Genomic DNA, 18653 nt, shown 5'->3' on the forward strand with positions numbered 1-18653 from the left:
ATGTTGGCCAAAGAACATAGCTCATGATGCTCTCTCAATAGCTTTCATTACTACATATCAGCCCAAATCAACCATTCTGAAGGATAGCAGGATCATTTTTCTTAAAAAAAAGAAATGTTCAGTCCATGTCCCCCACTCCTCAAGAATCTCCAGTGGTTGCCCACCCACTTCCACACCAAACAGAAACTCCTTGCCACTGACTTTAAAGCACTCAATTGGCTTGACCCCTCCTACCTTACCGATCTCCCACTACAGCCCAGCTCACATACTTTGCTCATCTGGTATTGGACTCCAACCTCTTTTATCTCACTACCGACCCATTTCCCACATCATCCCAATTAGCTGAAACTCCCACCCCCTCCATAAACATCAGATCACCACTCTACCCATCTTCCAAGCCTTATTAAGGTCACATTTCCTCCAAGAGGCCTTCCCTGATTAAGCCCCTTTTCTCCCTGCTCCTTCTCCCTTCTGTGTCACCTAGACACTTGGATCTGTGACCTTTGGGCACCTAGTATTTGGGCATCTAACAAAAACAGAAGCAGCATGGCTCAGTGGAAAGAGCACGGGCTTGGGAGTCAGAAGTCATGGGTTCTAATCCCGGCTCCACCACAGGTCTGCTCTTTGACCGTGGGAAAGTCACTTAACTTCTCTGAGCCTCAGTTACCTGATCTGCAAAGTGGGGCTTAAAAATGTGAGCCCCACATGGGACAACCTGATCACCTTGTATCCCCCCCTTTGCTTAGAACAGTGCTTCACATGTAGTAAGCGCTTAACAAATGCCATCATTATTATTAGTAGTAGTAGTATTTGCCACATCTTCAATCCTACAGCATTTATGTTCCTATCTATACATTATATATTATAAATTATGCATTTATATCCATGTCTGTCTCCCCTCAAGACTGCAAGCTTGTTATGGGTAGGGAATGTGTCTACCAACTCTGCTGTATTGTACTCTCCCGTGCTTTTAGTACAGGGTTCTGCACACAATAAGCCTCCATGAGTACCACTGATTTACTGATTGATTGATTGAACAAAAATCATTAAGGATAAATAAGACCCAAGCATGTCTTTTAAAGAAATATATCATGTTTCAAGAAATGTACTCACTTGAGGAGATTGAAAAATTCCCTTTTTATAAAATGGTAAATGACAACTAATGAAGAACACACATGCACACATCCACACACTGTGTGGCCATAGAGACAATTCCTTGCTGAAGAGCTACATTGGCTACTTTCACAATCCATCATATTTTGGGGAACTGTTTCTTGGTGTTCTGGTCATTCGAACATCTCTGCTTAAGGAAAACAAGAAAAGTTGGTCTGGGCAATGTATGAATAATGATAATAATAATAATGATAACAACAACTGTGGTATTTGTTAAGCACTTTCTATGTAACAGGGACTGTGCTAAGCTCCAGGATGAATACAAGCAAATCAGGTTGGACACAGTCTCTGTCCCACATGGGGCTTATGGTGTCAAACCCCATTTCACAGATGAAGTAATTGAGGCCCAGAGAAGTGAAGAGACTTGCCCAAGGTCACACACCTTTGATTCCCAGGCCCGTGTTCTTTCTACTAGACCATTCTGGGTTCCTAACTTTGTTTTGAGCCCCTATACCTATGATTACTTTTACGTGAGTCTTCCCCTGAGAGGTGGCAGTGATAGTACTGGGAGGAAAATGATGGGGATTTGCTCCCAAACGTTACTACATCCAGTTCTTCCTACAATGTGGAGTAGGTGGGCTTGAAAAACAGCATCTGAAGAGAAACTCAATCTGTCGTACTCATCCATTCAGAAGCCATGCCTAGGTGTATGTGCAGAGAGGCCATTTTTTCAGCTACTGAGTGCCCTGTATCCAAACAGACTAGCATTATTGGATGAGCATTCATTTCCTGATTTCCTAACCATGGTCCAGCCAAATCACTTAGTTAAAAACTTTGTGTTCCAGCAGATCCAAGCTTACTTCCAGCACAACCGCTTTTCACAGGAGCACAGGATTTCATGAGAAGCAGCATTGCATAGTGGATAGAAACATTGGATCTGGGAGTCAGAAAGTCGTGGGTTCTAATCCCGGTTTACCACTTGTCTGCTGTGTGACCTTGGATAAGTTACTCCACTTCTCTGTGCCTCAGTTACCTCATCTATAAAATTGGGATTGAGTTGGTGAGCTCCACGTGGGTCAGGGACTGCATCCAACTCAATTAGATTGTATCCACCCCATCACTTAGTACAGTGCCTGGCACATAGTAAATGCTTAACAAATACCATCGTTATTATAGGTTCAGAGAAGCCATAGCTGTCCTATGCTGCAGGGCGGCTCCCAAAGGCCAGGGCTTGTGAACAGCATTTTCAACGTCCCTCTTTTTTAGTCTCTATGAAAGTGCAGAAAAGTGGTTTCTGAAGTCTGACAAACATTAACTTTGTGCCCTGGAAAAATCAGTGGAACAGTCTTGAACCATGTCCCTATAAGTATCTGTGGAGTAGAGAAATATAATGATAATGATAATGAAATAATGAAATATAATGAAATAATAATAATGGTATTTGTTAAGCGCTTACTATGTGCCAAGCACTGTGCAACATGTTTGAGATTCAAGTATCCTTTTTCACCCTAGTAATTAGGATGATCCCTGTGTTTTCTCTCTGGAAAACCACATGGAAGACTTTTCTGGGTATGTATTTTGAACATGAAAGGTGTCAGCCGAATCATGACCTCTCAGTCAACTCAATATAAAGGGGATTACAGCCTAGAATATGAGTATTCATAAGCAATAGGAGGCAGATGAGAGAAGCAACAGCAACTCTTAGTTTAACACTGGCAACAGAAAGACCAAGTGATGGCTAAATGTTGAATAAACTGAGGAAACAGGACAAGATTTTTCTGCAAAGCCATCATACATCTTGTAAGTGTTCAGCACTCCCTTTGCTTGATTGAGCAATTGATAATAATAATTATAATAATAATTGTGATATTTACTGAGTGCTTATCTATGTCAAGCACTGTACTAAACTTTGAGTTAGATATGAAATAATCCAGCTAGGCACAGTCTCTGTCCCACTTGGGGTTCACCATCTAATGGGGAGAGAAAGCAGGAATTTGATTCCCATTTTACAGATGAGAAAACTGAGGTATAGAGAAGTTGTGACATGCAGCAGGCAGGGGGCAGAGCTGGGATTAAAATCCAGGTCCTCTGACTCCCAGGATCATGCATTTTCCACTTAAGGAAGAAAAAAAATGAGAACGGACTTAAGGGGTTTAAAAGCATTTGGCCACAGAGCATCTAGTTTCATGCCAAATCAAAGGCCTAAGGGGTTGTGATTGTGAACCCTCTAGACTGTACATTCATTTGTTCTTTTTTATGGTTTTTGTTAAGCACTTACTATGTGCCAGACATTTTACTAACTGCTGGGGTGGATACAAGCTAATCAAGTTGGACCCAGTTCATGTCCCACATGGGGAGCAGTCTTAATCCCCATTTTAAAGATGAGGTAACTGAGGCATATAGAAGTTGTGACACAGCAGACAAATGTCGGGGCAAGGATTAGAAATCAGGGCCTTCTCACTCCCAGGAGCATGCACTATCCACTAGGCCGTGCTGCTTCTCTTGTGGGCCAGAAATTTGTCTACCAACTCTGTTGCATTGTTCTCTTCCAAGAGCTTAGTATAGTACTCTGCACACAGTAAGTGCTCAATAAATGCATGATGATGATGAGCAGAACCTACAACCCCCCAAAAATTGGCTTTTTTTTTTTTAGTATTTGTTAAGTGGCTGCTATGTGCCAGGAATTGTAGTAAGCACTGAGGTAGATATGAGCTAATCACATTGGACACAGTCCATGTCCCACATAGGGCTTCTGGTCTTAATCCCCAGTTTACAGATGAGGTAACTGAGGCATAGAGAAGGTAAGTGACTTATCCAAGGTCACACAGCAGACAAGTTGTGGCTCTGGGATAAGAATCCAGGTCCTTTGACTCCCAGAGCCCGTGCTCTTTCAACTAGGCCATGCTACTTCCAACTGCTTCTCAGAAAGTTTCTCAAGCGGTTTCATGCGGCACATCAGAAACTATATTCAACATCGGTTTGCCCCCTTGGAGGCAATGTCCCACCAGTGTGGAGGCAATGTCCACCATTCCTGCAGCTTCTTGGGGCAAGATTCATGAGAAGAATGGATAACTACAGGATTTCCAAGTAGCTACTTTATGGTGAATTGTCCTGGGGCAGACACACATAGGGAGGACAGAACAAAGGTTTTAAAGACCTAAGTAAATCAAAATCTCAGGCAAAGTGGTACATCCAATAATTGGAAAATGAGCAGTTACCCCCAATCCCAATGGTGAGTGGGTTCCTTGAGATGAGGTGGCAAATTGTCCAGCCAGCCACTGGAATATGGGAGAAGCAGGGCTGCAGCACACCCACGTCCTCCCTCTGGCCTGGAACTCCCTCCTGCTTCATACAGGACAAACAAGCATTCTCCCCATCTCCAAAGCCTTATTGAAAGCACATCTCCTCCAGCCTTCCCTGTCTACTTACACCCTCATTTCCCCTACTCCCTCTTCCTTCTGCATTGCCCATGCACTTGGATCTGTCCCTCAGCTCCTGGGACTTATATACATAACCATACTATATTTCAACGCCTGTCTTCTCTTCTACATTGTAACCTCCTTGTGTGTCTGCCACCTCAGTTGTAGTATGCTCTCCCAAGTGCTTAATACAGTGCTCTGCACCCAGTAAGCACTCAATAAATACTATTGATTGATTAGCTGACTGGTGGTGATTGGCTGACAGTTGAGGGGGCAGGGGACTGGGAGCAGTAGCGGGAAATGCATTCATTCAATCATTCAGTCATATTTACTGAGCACTTGCTCTGTGCAGAGAACTGTATTAAGCGCTTGAGAGAGTACAATATGTCCTTCCTGGCCTGGGCCACACGAGAGGAAGCCTTCCACCAACACCACTGATCCGAAACACCATAATATGGGGATTTTTCCTCTCATAGGAGATGAGTTCCACTCATTCTGATTTCCTCCCAGCCCTGGGTAAAACAACCCGCTATAGTCCTGGAGGTAGACCAGCCTGCCCTGCAGCATTAAAAGCAGGGGCTGCTCCATTTGAGCAGAGGCTTAGGGAAGAATGGAAGACTTAGAGGGAGAATCAAAAACAGCAACAGACTCTGTTTCTAATGAAAAATACATGAACATAAGCAAGTTTACATGCATACCCCATGGAACAACTACACCCACATATCTATTTACAGAAACTCACTATCAGGAGGGTTATGTTTGAATACAAAGGGCAACCAGGAGACCAACCAGGTGAATTTAAACCCATAGCAAAATACACAACTTGGAAATGGCCAGATCAGCTTCGTGATATGGAAAGTACCATTAGCCCTGCTTATGGGTCATTTCAACCCTCAAAACCACAGAATCAGGGGAAAGTCATTTTTATGAATCCCCAAGTTTGTGGCTATTAATGTATTAAAGAATGGAATTTACTGCTCTGTAGTTATCTACTAAATGTGACAAGGTACAGAAAGAAAGAAGGAGACTATAAGAAAGAGGAAGAGAGGGATAAAGAAAACACAGGAGAAAGAGAAAGGGGAAGAGAGGGGGAGAGAGAGAGAGAGAGAGAAAGGGAGAGGGAGGGGGGAGAGAGAGAGAGAGAGAGAAAGAGAGAGAACGAGAGATTGCCCTGGCAAAATAACATGTTCTGTTGTAAACTGTTCTTTACAAGGAGCTGGAGGATGCAACTGATTAGAAACTTGGGTCTCTAAATTTCATTCACTTTTCTGTTTGACTTGTCACACCATGTGTTTTTCCTGGAAAAAAACTCTGAAAATCTAAGAGACGTTCTTGACTCCTTCCCACAGGTCCTTAAGCCGCAAGCTGTAGTGAATAGAGCGAGCGCCTAGGAGTCAGAAGGCCATGGGTTCTAATCTCAGCTCCACCACTTGTCTTCAATGTGACCTTGGGCAAGTCACTTTACTTCCCTGTGCCTCAGTTACCTCATCTTTAAAATTGGGATTGAGACTCAACCTCACATGGGACAGGAACTACATCCAACCTAATTTGCTTGTATCTATCACATCACTTGGTACAGTGTCTGGCACACAGTAAGAGCTTAACAAATACCACAATTATTACCATTATTTTGTTTTGTATTTCACAGGTCAAAAACAAATACCAAAATTACCTCCCAAAAGGGTGTTCATACAAAAAGGAGATAAAGAACAAAGGCAAATATGTCCAGGCCTAAGGGGCCTAGCCTTCCATCCATGCAAACTAACCTTAAAAAGGGAAAGAAAAGATTTCATGTTTTGGGTTTTTTTTTGTTGTTTTGCTTTTTATCATGCTTCATTCCAATATTCTGAGGAACAAATGTAACCCACGTTGAGAATGAATCCACTGGCCATTCCTGCAAGGGACAACTGAAGCCCGAGACCTGCCTTCTAGCAGGGGGGAAACCTGGTATAAGTTAAAAAGCCAGAGACAGAAGGAAGTACAGAAAACATTTTTGGAGCATAGGCACAACTCAATATTCCAGGTCCTGGGTGGCACCCAGCCACCCCTTGTTATAGGAAAGCAGTTGAAGTTGAATTACTTGAATCCCCAAATTGGTAGAGACACATTTTTCAGTTACTTGTAGGGAGGGAGATGGAGTAGGCTGGGCCAAGATGGTCAAGTTGAAAAAGTATTTGCTCTAGTAGTAGGGTAACCTTTGTTACAAATTCCCATATAATTGTTTCATATCCAAATTAGACCTGCTGCATTTTCTACTACTGATTGAATCAAGCTGGAGTGAGGCACTCTTCTTTTTTTTCCTCTTTTTTTTCTTCTCTGTTCCTCTTTCAGGATATACTGAACATCCCTTCAATGCACAAAAGAAATGTTACAGATTGTACACAGAAAATACGGGGTTTAATAAATCACTAAAGCGTGTTCTTCATTCAGAAATCTCAAGGGCCCCATGTCTTCAAAGTAGATTTGTTCCCCGCATATAAACCTCATTTGTACACATTTAATTGTGATCTCATTCTCTATAAAAGAAAATGTCTCATTGGCCCAGATTTGCATTTGATGTTTCGATCCCACTTTATTAACATTCTTGGTTTCTATTTTGCAGGCCTAAGGCAGCCCTAAGGGGAATCCAAACCAGCAAAGAGGTTGGAATAAAGTGGAGCAAGAAAAAGAAGGAATCTGTGTTCCAGCATTGAGACTCCACATTTTTAAGAGGAAATAAAAGGAAACCTTTTGACTATTTTGCCAAATTTGTCTTCTACTTATTGGTCCAATGCTCCGCACTGTATACAATTATTTAGCCCAGTATTCACATAAAACTAATGCCATGGCAACTAGCCTCGCCAAATTTATTGTATGCTGCTGCTGACGGAGATGCTGGCACCATCTCAAAGAAACACACATGTGCTAATATGCGCTAGGAATTTTTGTAATTTTAATAGAGCCTTTAAGGAGAAGACTTGCTCTCAAGAGAACAGATAACTTTTCACTTCTTTACTATCATTTTTAAGATTCTTTTGCATTATATTTTTCCTCATGTATTTGTGGGAATTTTACAGATGAGTCTAATATGAGATTCCCCTAGGAAGACTGGGAATTGGGGAATTTAATAGCTTGGCCCAGGTCTCGAGACACAAGGGCTTCCTTGTATTGCTGCTGCTTATTACTTTGGAGATTACACGACAATGTATCGTTTATGAGTCCAGCCTGGAGCTGCTGCCCCATTGTTTATTTTCAGTCAACAGATGGCAATATTTCTTTAAACTGGGACAACTCTGAGCAAGTGATGGAACATAATTCTGAAGGTTAAATTCCCTTTCTGGACCAAACTCTGATTAAAAGCAGGCTGGTATACTTCATTTCAAATCCCCATCTCCCTGTCACTCTGTCTAGACTTTTCAGCATTACTCAGGACTTTATTTCAGCATCCACATCTGGATTTTACACATCTGGTTTAAAGAGAAATTTCTAATTCTACACTAGAATAGAGCCAGCCCTCTGTTTACAGTTCATGTCACACCTGGGGGAAATATGCACACGCATCTTGGGTTCACATATCTCCCTGTAGCAATCATCATGACGAAAAGGCTGATGAGGCCATGGAACAGAGTCACTTGTATTATTGCATTTGTTTATAGTGCATGGTTTGGATATAACATGATGGACTGAGTAGTAAATGTTTTTTCCCAGAATGTAATTGTGTCCTGGTACGCTGCTGCAAGTAAGTGGGAAATAGTCAAATTCAGCTTTGGTAGCAAAAGAGGGCCTTGACATTTCAGTGCAACAGGGGGTGGAGGGGGTGGAAAAGACAGAGGAGGACGATGAGGTGGAGGGGGCAGAGGGGATTGAGGGGATGGAGGGCAGGTGAGGAAGCCAATGTTGCCAATTTGTACTTCCCAAGCGCTTAGTACAGTGCTCTGCACATAGTAAGCGCTCAATAAATACGATTGATGATGATGAAGCAGAAGGGGGTGGAGGAAGTGGAGGAGGGAGCAGAGGGGGTGGAGGTGGCAGAGGGGAGGAGAAGGTGGAAGGGAAAGTGGGAGCAGAGGGAGAAGAGGTGAAGAAGGATGGCAGAGGAGGATGAGATGGAGCATACATAGGGGGCAGAGGGGACTGGGGGTGGAGGGAGTGGAGGGCATAGAGGAGTCTGAGGTGGTGGAAGAGGAGGAGGAAGCAGAGGGGGCATGGGGGTAGGAGGGCAGAGGCAGAGAGGAGGCTGAGGGGACGGAGGGGGCATTGGCCATTGGGAGAGGGCCATGGGGTCAGACTCCAGCCCACCTCTTCAATTTCACTCTGTCTCGAAGCCTTGGGCTACTTTCCTGGTGTCACCTTCACTGTCTGGCTAGCTGGCCACCCACCTGGCCATACCCTCAGGGAAAGTTGGTAAAGGGCCACGAAGACTGCTGAGTGGAATCCACATTTCAAATACTGGCCCTGATGAAACTGCACTTCGCCCAACCTCACCCTCTCACCACTGCTTAGCCCAGCCACTCCTCCCCTCTAAAGCCCTCTCACCACAGCTGTTGCCACTACAAGCATTTCAATCGGATTTTTTCTTTACTTTCAGCACTGTCCTCATATAACACAATCCACAAGTTGATGCAAGTTGATTTGATACAGTGATATCAGTCAATAATAATGGTGGTATTTGTTGAGCACTTATAATGTGCCTGTACTAAGTGTTGGGATTGGTACAAGCTAATTGGGTTGAACACAGTGCCTTGGGCTCACAATCTTAATCCCCATTTGACTGATGAGGTAACTGAGGCTCAGAGAAGTGAAGTGACTTGCCCAAGGTCACACAGCAGACAAGTGGTGGAGCAGGAATTAAAACCCAGGTCCTTCTGAATCGAGGTATGACTCTCAGGATAGCATGGTTGTAGCCACCACTTTCTCTAACCACCTCCTCTAAATTCCTAACAATAATAATAATGATAATTATGGCATTTGTTGAGTGCTTACTCTAGGTCAAGTACTATACTAAGCGCTGGAGAAAGTACAACACAATCCGATTGGGCAACATCCCTGTACCATATGGGGCTCAGAGTCTGAAATAAAGGGAGAAGTTAAGTGATTTGCTCAAGTTCATGCAGCCGGCAAGTGGCAGAAGCGGGATTAGAACGCAGATCCTCTGACTCCAGGCCTGTGTTCTTTCCACTAGGGTGCCCTGTAAAGCACATTTGTTACTTCTCAGTCGGTCAGTCAGTCAGTTGTATTTATGGAGCACTTACTGCGTACAGAACACTGTACTAAGCAACTGGAAGAGAACAATATAACAATAAACAAATACATTCCTTGCCCACAATGAGTTTATAATCTAGAGTGGACAAAATAAAAGGCAAATCATGGACAAATGATCCCAACAGCTTTCCCAGGAGTAACTCACATAAAAGAATCCCAGGGGTCCTGATATGTAGGGCATTTTCATTCCCAAGAGGAACTTGACTTGTGAAGTCACCACGTGGGTAGCCGCTCCCGTTGTCATGGCACTGATCACCGGCTCCGTTAGCAGGAATGTGGCCCGGCCCAACTGCAGCACAAACATTGCCACCTGTGGAATCAAACCCAGGTCCCAGGCTATGATGAGAAGCGATTCCCAAATTTCCTCCCAGTCTGCCCTCATTCCCTCATTCCCAGATATCCCACTTCTTTGGAATGAACGGCACACTTCCTATGAAACGTTCTGAAGATCACTTTTAAGATCAATTTTCTACAATAGAAAGAATGACTTGAACTAGGAAACATGCCTGGGAAATGGATGATGCACTCTCTCTCAAATGTGACAGCTTTAAGCACATTTTAACTGAGATTTAATGCAATGATTGGTTGAGTTCAAACCTGCCCACACATGACAAGGCAGCTGAAGATGATGATGATGATGATCTCTTGTTTTGGCTCATAGTCATATTGAATGCAACATGGGGAAAAATCACTGATTTTCCTCTATGGGGAGAGGTTGAACGAAATAAGCAAATGTATATGATAGTGGAAATTATTTATGGTATTTGTTAAGCACTTATTATGTGTGAGGCACTGTATTAAGCACTAGGGTGGATACAAGCTAGTTAAATTGGACACAATCAATATCCCACATGGGGCTCACGATCTTAATCCCCATTTTGCTGATGAGGTAACTGAGGCACACAGAAGTTAAGTGATTTACCCAAGGTCACGCAGCAGACAAGGGGCAGAGCCAGAGTTCAAACCCAGGTCCTTATGACTCCGAGGCCTTTGCTCTATCCACTAGGCCATGCAGCTTCTCAAGGGCTAATTATGTTTAACTGTTTTTTGGCATTCTGAATTTCCACACATCTTATGAAAATGGACCAATTAGCTTCCAGAGAAAGGGAAACAGTTTTTGAAGGGTCCCAAATGATATCATCCCCAATCAACTCATTGCCAGCTCTCAAATATTGCAATTATTAAGATGATGTAGACAGCAAATTTAGACAATCTCCTCCCAAAGTGGTTACTTTGACTTTAAAGGTAGTACACCCCACCCAAAATGACCAGACAAATAAATCAGTGGCATTTACTGAGTGCTTCCTGCATGTAGAGCACTGAACTGAACTCTTCTACTGCCCAGCTTTCCATTTCCTTTCAGCAGTGTCAACCTGTCAAGAGAAACTACAAAACCAATTTTCATTACACGGTAATGAGTAATTCCAATGACTGCAGTTAACACTGGGGAAGGAAGCAAAATAGGATAATCTACTAGTCTCTTCATTTTTTTGATGGGCACCATTTTTCAGAAATATGGGTCTCTGCAAATTCAGGTTAGATTGTAAGATCATTGTGGGAAGGGAATTTGTCTGTTTATTATTATATTGTGGTCTCCCAAGCACTTAGTACAGTGCTCTGAACACAGTAAGTGCTCAATAAATATGATTGACTGACAGTTCAGAAATTCTGGAGTGATCCCAACTAATATGTAGAGGTATAGTTCGAAATTGACTCTGCCAAGGGTGAGATGATATCTGTGAAGGTACCATTCATTCATTCATTCAATCGTATTTATTGAGAGCTTACTGTGTGCAGAACACTTTACTAAGCGCTTGGGAAGTACAAGTTGGCAACATATAGAAACGGTCCCTACCCAACAACGGGTTCACAGTCTAGAAGGGGGAGACAGACAACCAAACAAAACATGTGGACAGGTGTCAAGTCATCAGAATAAATAAAAGTAAAGCTAGATGTGGATAATGTCATAACAACTATTGCATAAAGCAACATAAGGCCATATCCTGCTGATGGTAGGGCATACCTTCTGACTCTTAACCATTGGTGTCTCAATCACTGCAATAATAATAATAATAAAAATAACAATAATAAAAGCAATAGTAATTTCAGCATTTGTTACACACTTACTATGTGCGAAGCACTGAACTAAGTGCTGAGATATCAGATAATCAAATTGGACTCTGTCCCTGTCCCAAATGGAGCTCACAGTCTAATCGGGCAAATCAATTAACTTTTCTGTGTCTCAGTTACCTCATTTGCAAAATAGAGATTAAGACTATGAACTGTATGTGGGACATGGACTGTGTCCAACCTGATTACCTTGTATCTACCCCAGCACTTAGAACAGTGTCTGGCACATAGGAAGCGCTTAACAAATACCGTAAAAAGAAAAAAGAGAAAAGAAAATAAAATAGCATTAAAAAAAAAGTCTTCATGAATTTTGCCCCACTACATGTTCCATTCCAGGAAACCTGCTGCAGCATTTAACCAAATAAGAACTTTGTTCTTGTCCAGGTGCTCTTCCCCAGTGGGTCCTTCACCCCCTGCTAACAATTCTCTTGACATATTTATCTTATTTTGATTGCAAAATGGTATGGACTCAGTTTTCTCAGTAAACTTCGTGAACTAAGGTTATTTCACAATCTAGATGGCAAACTCTGATTAAACTCAATTATGCCACCGTGGTCTATATTATCAAATTATCAGGGTAATTCAGCCTAAAAATGTCCTTTTGTTTCCTTCATCCACACAGTCCTATCTCCTGAAATATATGGATAATTAAGGGCCTAAAATTATTTTCAAATTGCATTACTTGGACAATTTGGGAAGTCCTGGGATGCGCTGAAGCAACATTTGCCCCATCATGCTTTCACTCAGAGAGAGGGAGAGGGAGGGGAAGATAGAGAAGCAGCATGGTTCAATGGAAAGAGCACAGGCTTGGGAGTCAGAGGTCATGGGTTCTAATCCCGATTTTGCCACTTATCAGCTGTGTGACTTTGGGCTAGTCACTTAGCTTCTCTGGGCCTCAGTTACCTCATCTGTAAAATGGGGATTAAGACTGTGAGCCCCCCGTGGGACAACCTGATCACCTTGTAACCTCCCCAGCACTTAGAACAGTGCTTTGCACATAGTAAGCGCTTAATAAATGCCATCATTATTATATTATTACCTTGTATCTCTCCCAGTGCCTAGAACAGTGCTTGGCACCTAGTAAGTGCTTAACAAATACCAAAATTATTATTATTATTTTAATTATTATTATATGCGAGGTTGGTTAATGACAGTAGGATGCCCAACCAACTGTTCTTCATCTGGAAATCTCTGTTTTATTTAGAAAAATGCTCCACAGAAGAGCTAAAGTTGAAAGTCATTGATCTTGAGGCTTCAAAAAAATCTCCTAGAATTATTACCTAGTGCAAGATTGCAAAACAATGTTACAAAAATAAGAGATTAGTTTGAAGCATAATTTAGTCTTCTCACAATTTCAGCAAGTTATTTAATGAAAGATGTAGGGTGGCAAAGGGGGGAATTTAACAATTTTTTTTTGAATTTTTTTTGACCAGCAGTACTCTAAACACAGAGAGATAAAAGTAGTGAATATCATTTAACAAATTCTAACCCCACACTTTCAGCAATGATACTAACCTGGCTGACCAGAGACCAATCTTGACAATGTAGTCCTTACTTAAGGAGAAAGAAACTACATTTCTAGCTCAAAAACACGATTTTAATTCATTTGTAGTAAGATTAGCCTTCTGTTCTAAGGCTCAAAAACTCCAACCTTCACTACCAGCAGCGTGGCTCAGTGGAAAGAGCACGGCCTAGGAAGTTAGAGGTCATGGGTTCAAACCCCGGCTCTGCCAATTGTCAGCTGTGTGACTTTCGGCTTTGGCAAGTCACTTAACTTCTCTGGGTCTCAGTTACCTCATCTGTAAAATGGGGATTAAGACTGTGAGCCCCCCGTGGGACAGCCTGATCAATGTAACCTCCCCAATGCTTAGAACAGTGCTTTGCACATAGTAAGTGCTTAATAAATGCTATTATTATTATTATTATGGGTTCAAATCCTGACTCTGCCAATTTTTAGCTGTGTGACCTTGCACAAGTCACTTAGCTTCTCTGAGCCTCAGTTACCTCGTCTGTAAAATGGGGATTAAGACTGTGAGCCCCACGTGGGACAACCTGATCACCTTGTATCCTCCCCAGGGCTTAAAACAATGCATTGCACTTAGTAAGTGCTTAAAAAATGCCATTATTATTATTATTATTACCAAGGTTCACTAAACAGTACAATGTTTAAAATTATTATTTCTGTATCACTTGATATCCAAGCTGCTCAGATTTTTATTGTAATTTTCTCTATTAGCCCTTTCAGGCTCATTGGCCTAGTGGAAAGAGCACATGACTGGAAGTCAGGAGTTCTAATCTCCGCTCTGCCTCATGCCTGCTGTGCCAGTCATTTAATTTCTCTCGATCTATCAGTCATATTTACTGAGTGCTTTACTATGCTCTTGGGATAGTACATTATAACAGAATTGGTAGAAATGTTCTCTGTACCTCAGTTTTCTCATCTGTAAAATTGGGGACAAAATACCTGTTCTCCTACCCCTTTACACTAGATGACACGTGAGACAGTGACTGTGTCTGTTCTGATTGCATCTCTAGTACATGGTAAGTGCTAATACATATTGTTATTATTATTGTTGTTATTATTACTTTTATGTGCATCCAGTGTGGGACAGGGCCTGTGTCCATGCTGATTGTCCTGCATCTGTTTCACCACTCGGCTCATAGTAAGCACTTAATAATCATTAATAGTAAGTCCTTAATAATCATCAGAACATAGGGGAGCACTTAAATTGGCCATTTAGAGAAGTCAGAGAGACCACATAACACATGCTCAGCTGAGGATATAAGGCTCCTGATTCGTCAAAGTAATGGTTGGAGCAGATTCCAATCTGCAGCATTTTCGTAGTGAGTTTGATGGACTCCAGCTGGTGAAGCAAACACGATGAGGAACAGTCTGCTGCAGAGAGTTAGGAAAAGAGGGAAGGAAAAAAACTTCTTCAAGTGCCTTGGAGACATTGATTGTTGAGGAAAAAGCATCACTTACTGAGGATGTTATTAGGCTTTTGGGATCCATGGCAAACTAATTGTCTGATCTGCTTAGAACAACAACAAAGAAAAACACTTCCAGAAAGTTTCTTGCCCCATAATGCCAACTTTCCAGGCAGACACGTACTGACTCAATTCCTCTCCAGTGCCCAAGTCCTATCCTGGTAGCTATGAACTGCAGCCACAGCAGCCTAGGTGTAAGAGGTACAGATTTTCTTCTCAGGTAGACTTGTAACAGGGTAGGCAGAGAGTGGGGCCAATGGTCCACCCATTAGTTGGGAGAGAGAAAGAGAAAGAAGTCTATGGGAGAAGCAGCATGGCTCAGTGGAAAGAGCATGGGTTTGGGAGTCAGGGGTCATGGGTTTTAATCCCGGCTCTGTCACTTGTCAGCTGTGTGATTTTGGGCAAGTCACTTAACTTCTCTGTGCCTCAATTACCTCATCTGTAAAATGGGGATCAAGACTGTGAGCCCCATGTGGGACAACCTGATTACCTTGTATCCACCCCAGTGCTTAGAACAGTGCTTGGCACATAGTAAGTGCTTAAAAATGCCATCATTATTATTATTAGAAAGGCATGGAAGGGAGTCACAGAGACAGACACAAGTAGAAAGAAAGAGTGGCGAGAAACTCAGGAGATAGAAAGGAGAGGGTGACAGATAAATTAAAAAGACAGAGATTCAAGTATCCGCCACAAGACTTTTAGTATTTTCTTTCTTCTCATTTGTCATGGATTTTCTTTTCCTTTCCAATATCCACCCCTTCCAAGAGATTCTCCAGTCTTCAATCTCTCCCCTGCCTTCTTGTGCCCTTCTCCCACTCTCTGCTTCCTGTTCTCTTTGCTCCCCCCAGTCTTTATGTTCATGTGTATTCGGATGTCTGTGTGGGTTAGGACCTGTGCTTGTGCCTGTGGAAATCTGTGTGTCATTTTGTGGTAGGGCCTGTGCTACTGTCTGAGTGGGGATTTGTGTGTCGGTCTGTGGTCGGGCCCATGTTGGTGTTTGAGTGGGGATTTGTGTGTTAGTGTGTGGGAGGGCCCGGGTTGCTGTCTAAGAATGGGTATCTGTGGGAGCATTTGTGTGTGCATGTCTGTTTCCTTGAAAATGTCTAGTCCATAAGGTATCCTGGTCTGTAATAGAGCACTGGTCCGGGATTCAGAAGGACCTGGGTTCTAATTCCAGCTCCACCACTTGTCTGCTGTATGAATTTGGGGAAATCAGTTAACTTCTTGGTGCCTCAGTCACCTCATCTGTAAAATGGGGATTAAGCCTTAGAGCCTTATGTGGGACAGGGACTGTGCCCAACTCAATTACCTCGTATCTATCCCAGTGCTTAATACAGAGATTGGCACGTAGTAAGGGCTTAATAAATACCATAATAAAAATTATTATTGCTATTATTATTAAATGCTACAGCATGGCTTAGTGGAAAGAGCACGGGCTTGGGAGTCAGAGGTTGAGGGTTCTAATCCTGGCTCTGCCACTTGTCAGCTGTGTGACTTTGGGAAAGTCACTTAATTTATCTGTGCCTCAGTTGCCTCATCAGTAAAATGGGGATTAAGACTGTAAACGCCACATGGAACAACATGATTACCTTGTATTTACCCCAGTGCATAGAACAGTGCTTGGCACATCATCATCATCATCATCATCAATTATATTTATTGAGTGCTTACTGTGTGCAGAGCACTGTAGTAAGCACTTGGGAAGTACAAATTGGCAACATATAGAGACAGTCCCTACCCAACAGTGGGCTCACAGTCTAAAAGGGGGAGACAGAGAACAAAACCAAACATACTAACAAGATAAAATAAATAGAATAGATATATAGAAGTAAAATAAGTATGCACTTAACAAATACCATCATTATTTTCTAGAGTGTGAGCCCGTTGTTGGGTAGGGACTGTCTCTGTTGCCAAATTGTACTTTTCAAGAGCTTAGTACAGTGCTCTGCACACAATAAGCACTCAATAAATACAGTTGAATGAATGAATGAGTAAATGCCTAAGTGTTTAACGACTAGAAGAGTTGGAGTGGCAGTTTGGAAAGATAGGGAGGGGAGAGACAAAAGATTAATACAAAAAGACCTTCTGAAGGAGATGTGGTTTCAAAACAATTTGCTGGGAAAAGCAGTGGTCTTTTGAATGTGATGGAGAGGGAGTTCCAGAGGAAGGGTGTGAGTGAGAGGTCAGTGGCAAGTGAGACAAGAGGAAAGAAGTTGTAGTGGAAGAGAAGACAAGTGCCTTAAGTAGGAGGGAGAGACCTGACTGAGTGCCTTTAAGAAAATAATTAGTAGTTTCTTCTTATATTCCCCTGTGTGGGAAGGTATCTATATGTGTTCATGTGTGTGTGTGGTGGTGGTGATGGGGGTGCATCAGTGTATTTACTTGTAGTTGTCCACATTATACACATGTGTTTATACATGTGTTATTCTTTGTTTCTCATTCCTTTTGTGTGATTGCATTGCCTCTTTTGTATATTCTTGCGGGGTTTCCTGAAAGTATTTTTAAGTGTGTGTGTGTGTGTGTGTGTGTGTGTGTGTGTACGCGCACACAACACACATTTGCTGATTGCATCCATCTCCCCTGCAGTCCTCTCCCGTCTTTTTATGCCATTCGGTATGTGAGGGAGTGATTAAAGACAAGATCTGCAGTTTCCTCTTTCTTGAGCCAAGAGAAAGGGCCAAATGTTTTGAAGTACAAATGGTGGTGAGCAGCTGCTCTGTGTTCCTCCTGAGAGGAGACATGAAGGAATGGACTTACACTGAAGCAGGAGAACCTTAGGTTCAACACTGGGAAGAACTTCCTGATAGGTCATAAGCAGGAATGCATTTGCAAGGGAGATGATGGAAATGTCATCTTCAGGGCTTTTTCTGGAAAGGGTGCAGCAAACTGTCTGGGTTTGTTTAAGAGCATCCTTGTTCAGAGGCAAGAAATTTGCATAAGCTGACCCCTCACTTCATCTTTTAGACTGTGAGCACACTGTTGGGTAGGGACTGTCTCTATATGTTGCCAACTTGTACTTCCCAAGTGCTTAGTACAGTGCTCTGCACACAGTGAGTGCTCAATAAATACGATTGATGATGATGATGATGCTCTACCTCTGGCCTGGAACTCCCTCTCCAAACATATCTGGCCGACCAACACCCTCCCTACCTTCAAAGCCTTCCGAAAAATCACAACTCCTCCAAGAAGACTTCTCCAACTGAGACTTCATTTCCTCCACTCCTTCTCCCTTTCTGCATCAACCTTGCACTTGAATTTGTACCCTTTATTCACCCCACCATCAGCCCCACAGCACTTACGTACGTATCTGTAATTTATTTTAATGTCAGTCTCCCCCTCTAGACCGTAAACTCCTTGTGGGCAGGGAACGTGTCTACCAACTCTGTTATATTGTACTCTCCTGAGTGCTTAGCACAGCGCTCTTCAATAATGATTGATTGATGTGGCCCATTGCTGGTAAGGGATCGTCTCTATATGTTGCCGATTTGTACTTCCCAAGCGTTTAGTACAGTGCTCTGCACCCAGTAAGTGCTCAATAAATACGATTGAATGAATGAATGAATTGATGGATTGACTGTAAGCATGGCTCAGTGGAAAGAGCTCGGGCTTGGGAGTCAGAGGTCATGGGTTCTAATCCCGGCTCTGCCACTTGTCAGCTGTGTGACTTTGGGCAAGTCACTTAACTTCTCTGGGCCTGTTACTTCATCTGTAAAATGGGGATTAAGACTATGAGCCCCACGCGGGACAACCTGATTATCATGT

At 42.6% G+C, this 18653-nt stretch overlaps 1 protein-coding gene across 1 annotated transcript in view; it reads right to left on the reverse strand.

Annotated features, from left to right (window-relative positions):
• SLC26A7 (solute carrier family 26 member 7) overlaps nt 1-18653 on the reverse strand; it is a 167023-nt gene that overhangs the window by 88789 nt on the left and 59581 nt on the right. Inside the window, exon 4 of the mRNA XM_038745336.1 lies at nt 9919-10083. Within this exon, the coding sequence (XP_038601264.1) occupies nt 9919-10083 (165 nt within the window). The remainder of the gene's footprint in view (nt 1-9918; nt 10084-18653) is intronic.

The sequence above is a fragment of the Tachyglossus aculeatus genome, chromosome 4, assembly GCF_015852505.1.
Source record: "Tachyglossus aculeatus isolate mTacAcu1 chromosome 4, mTacAcu1.pri, whole genome shotgun sequence".
NCBI classification, from domain to species: Eukaryota; Metazoa; Chordata; class Mammalia; order Monotremata; family Tachyglossidae; genus Tachyglossus; species Tachyglossus aculeatus.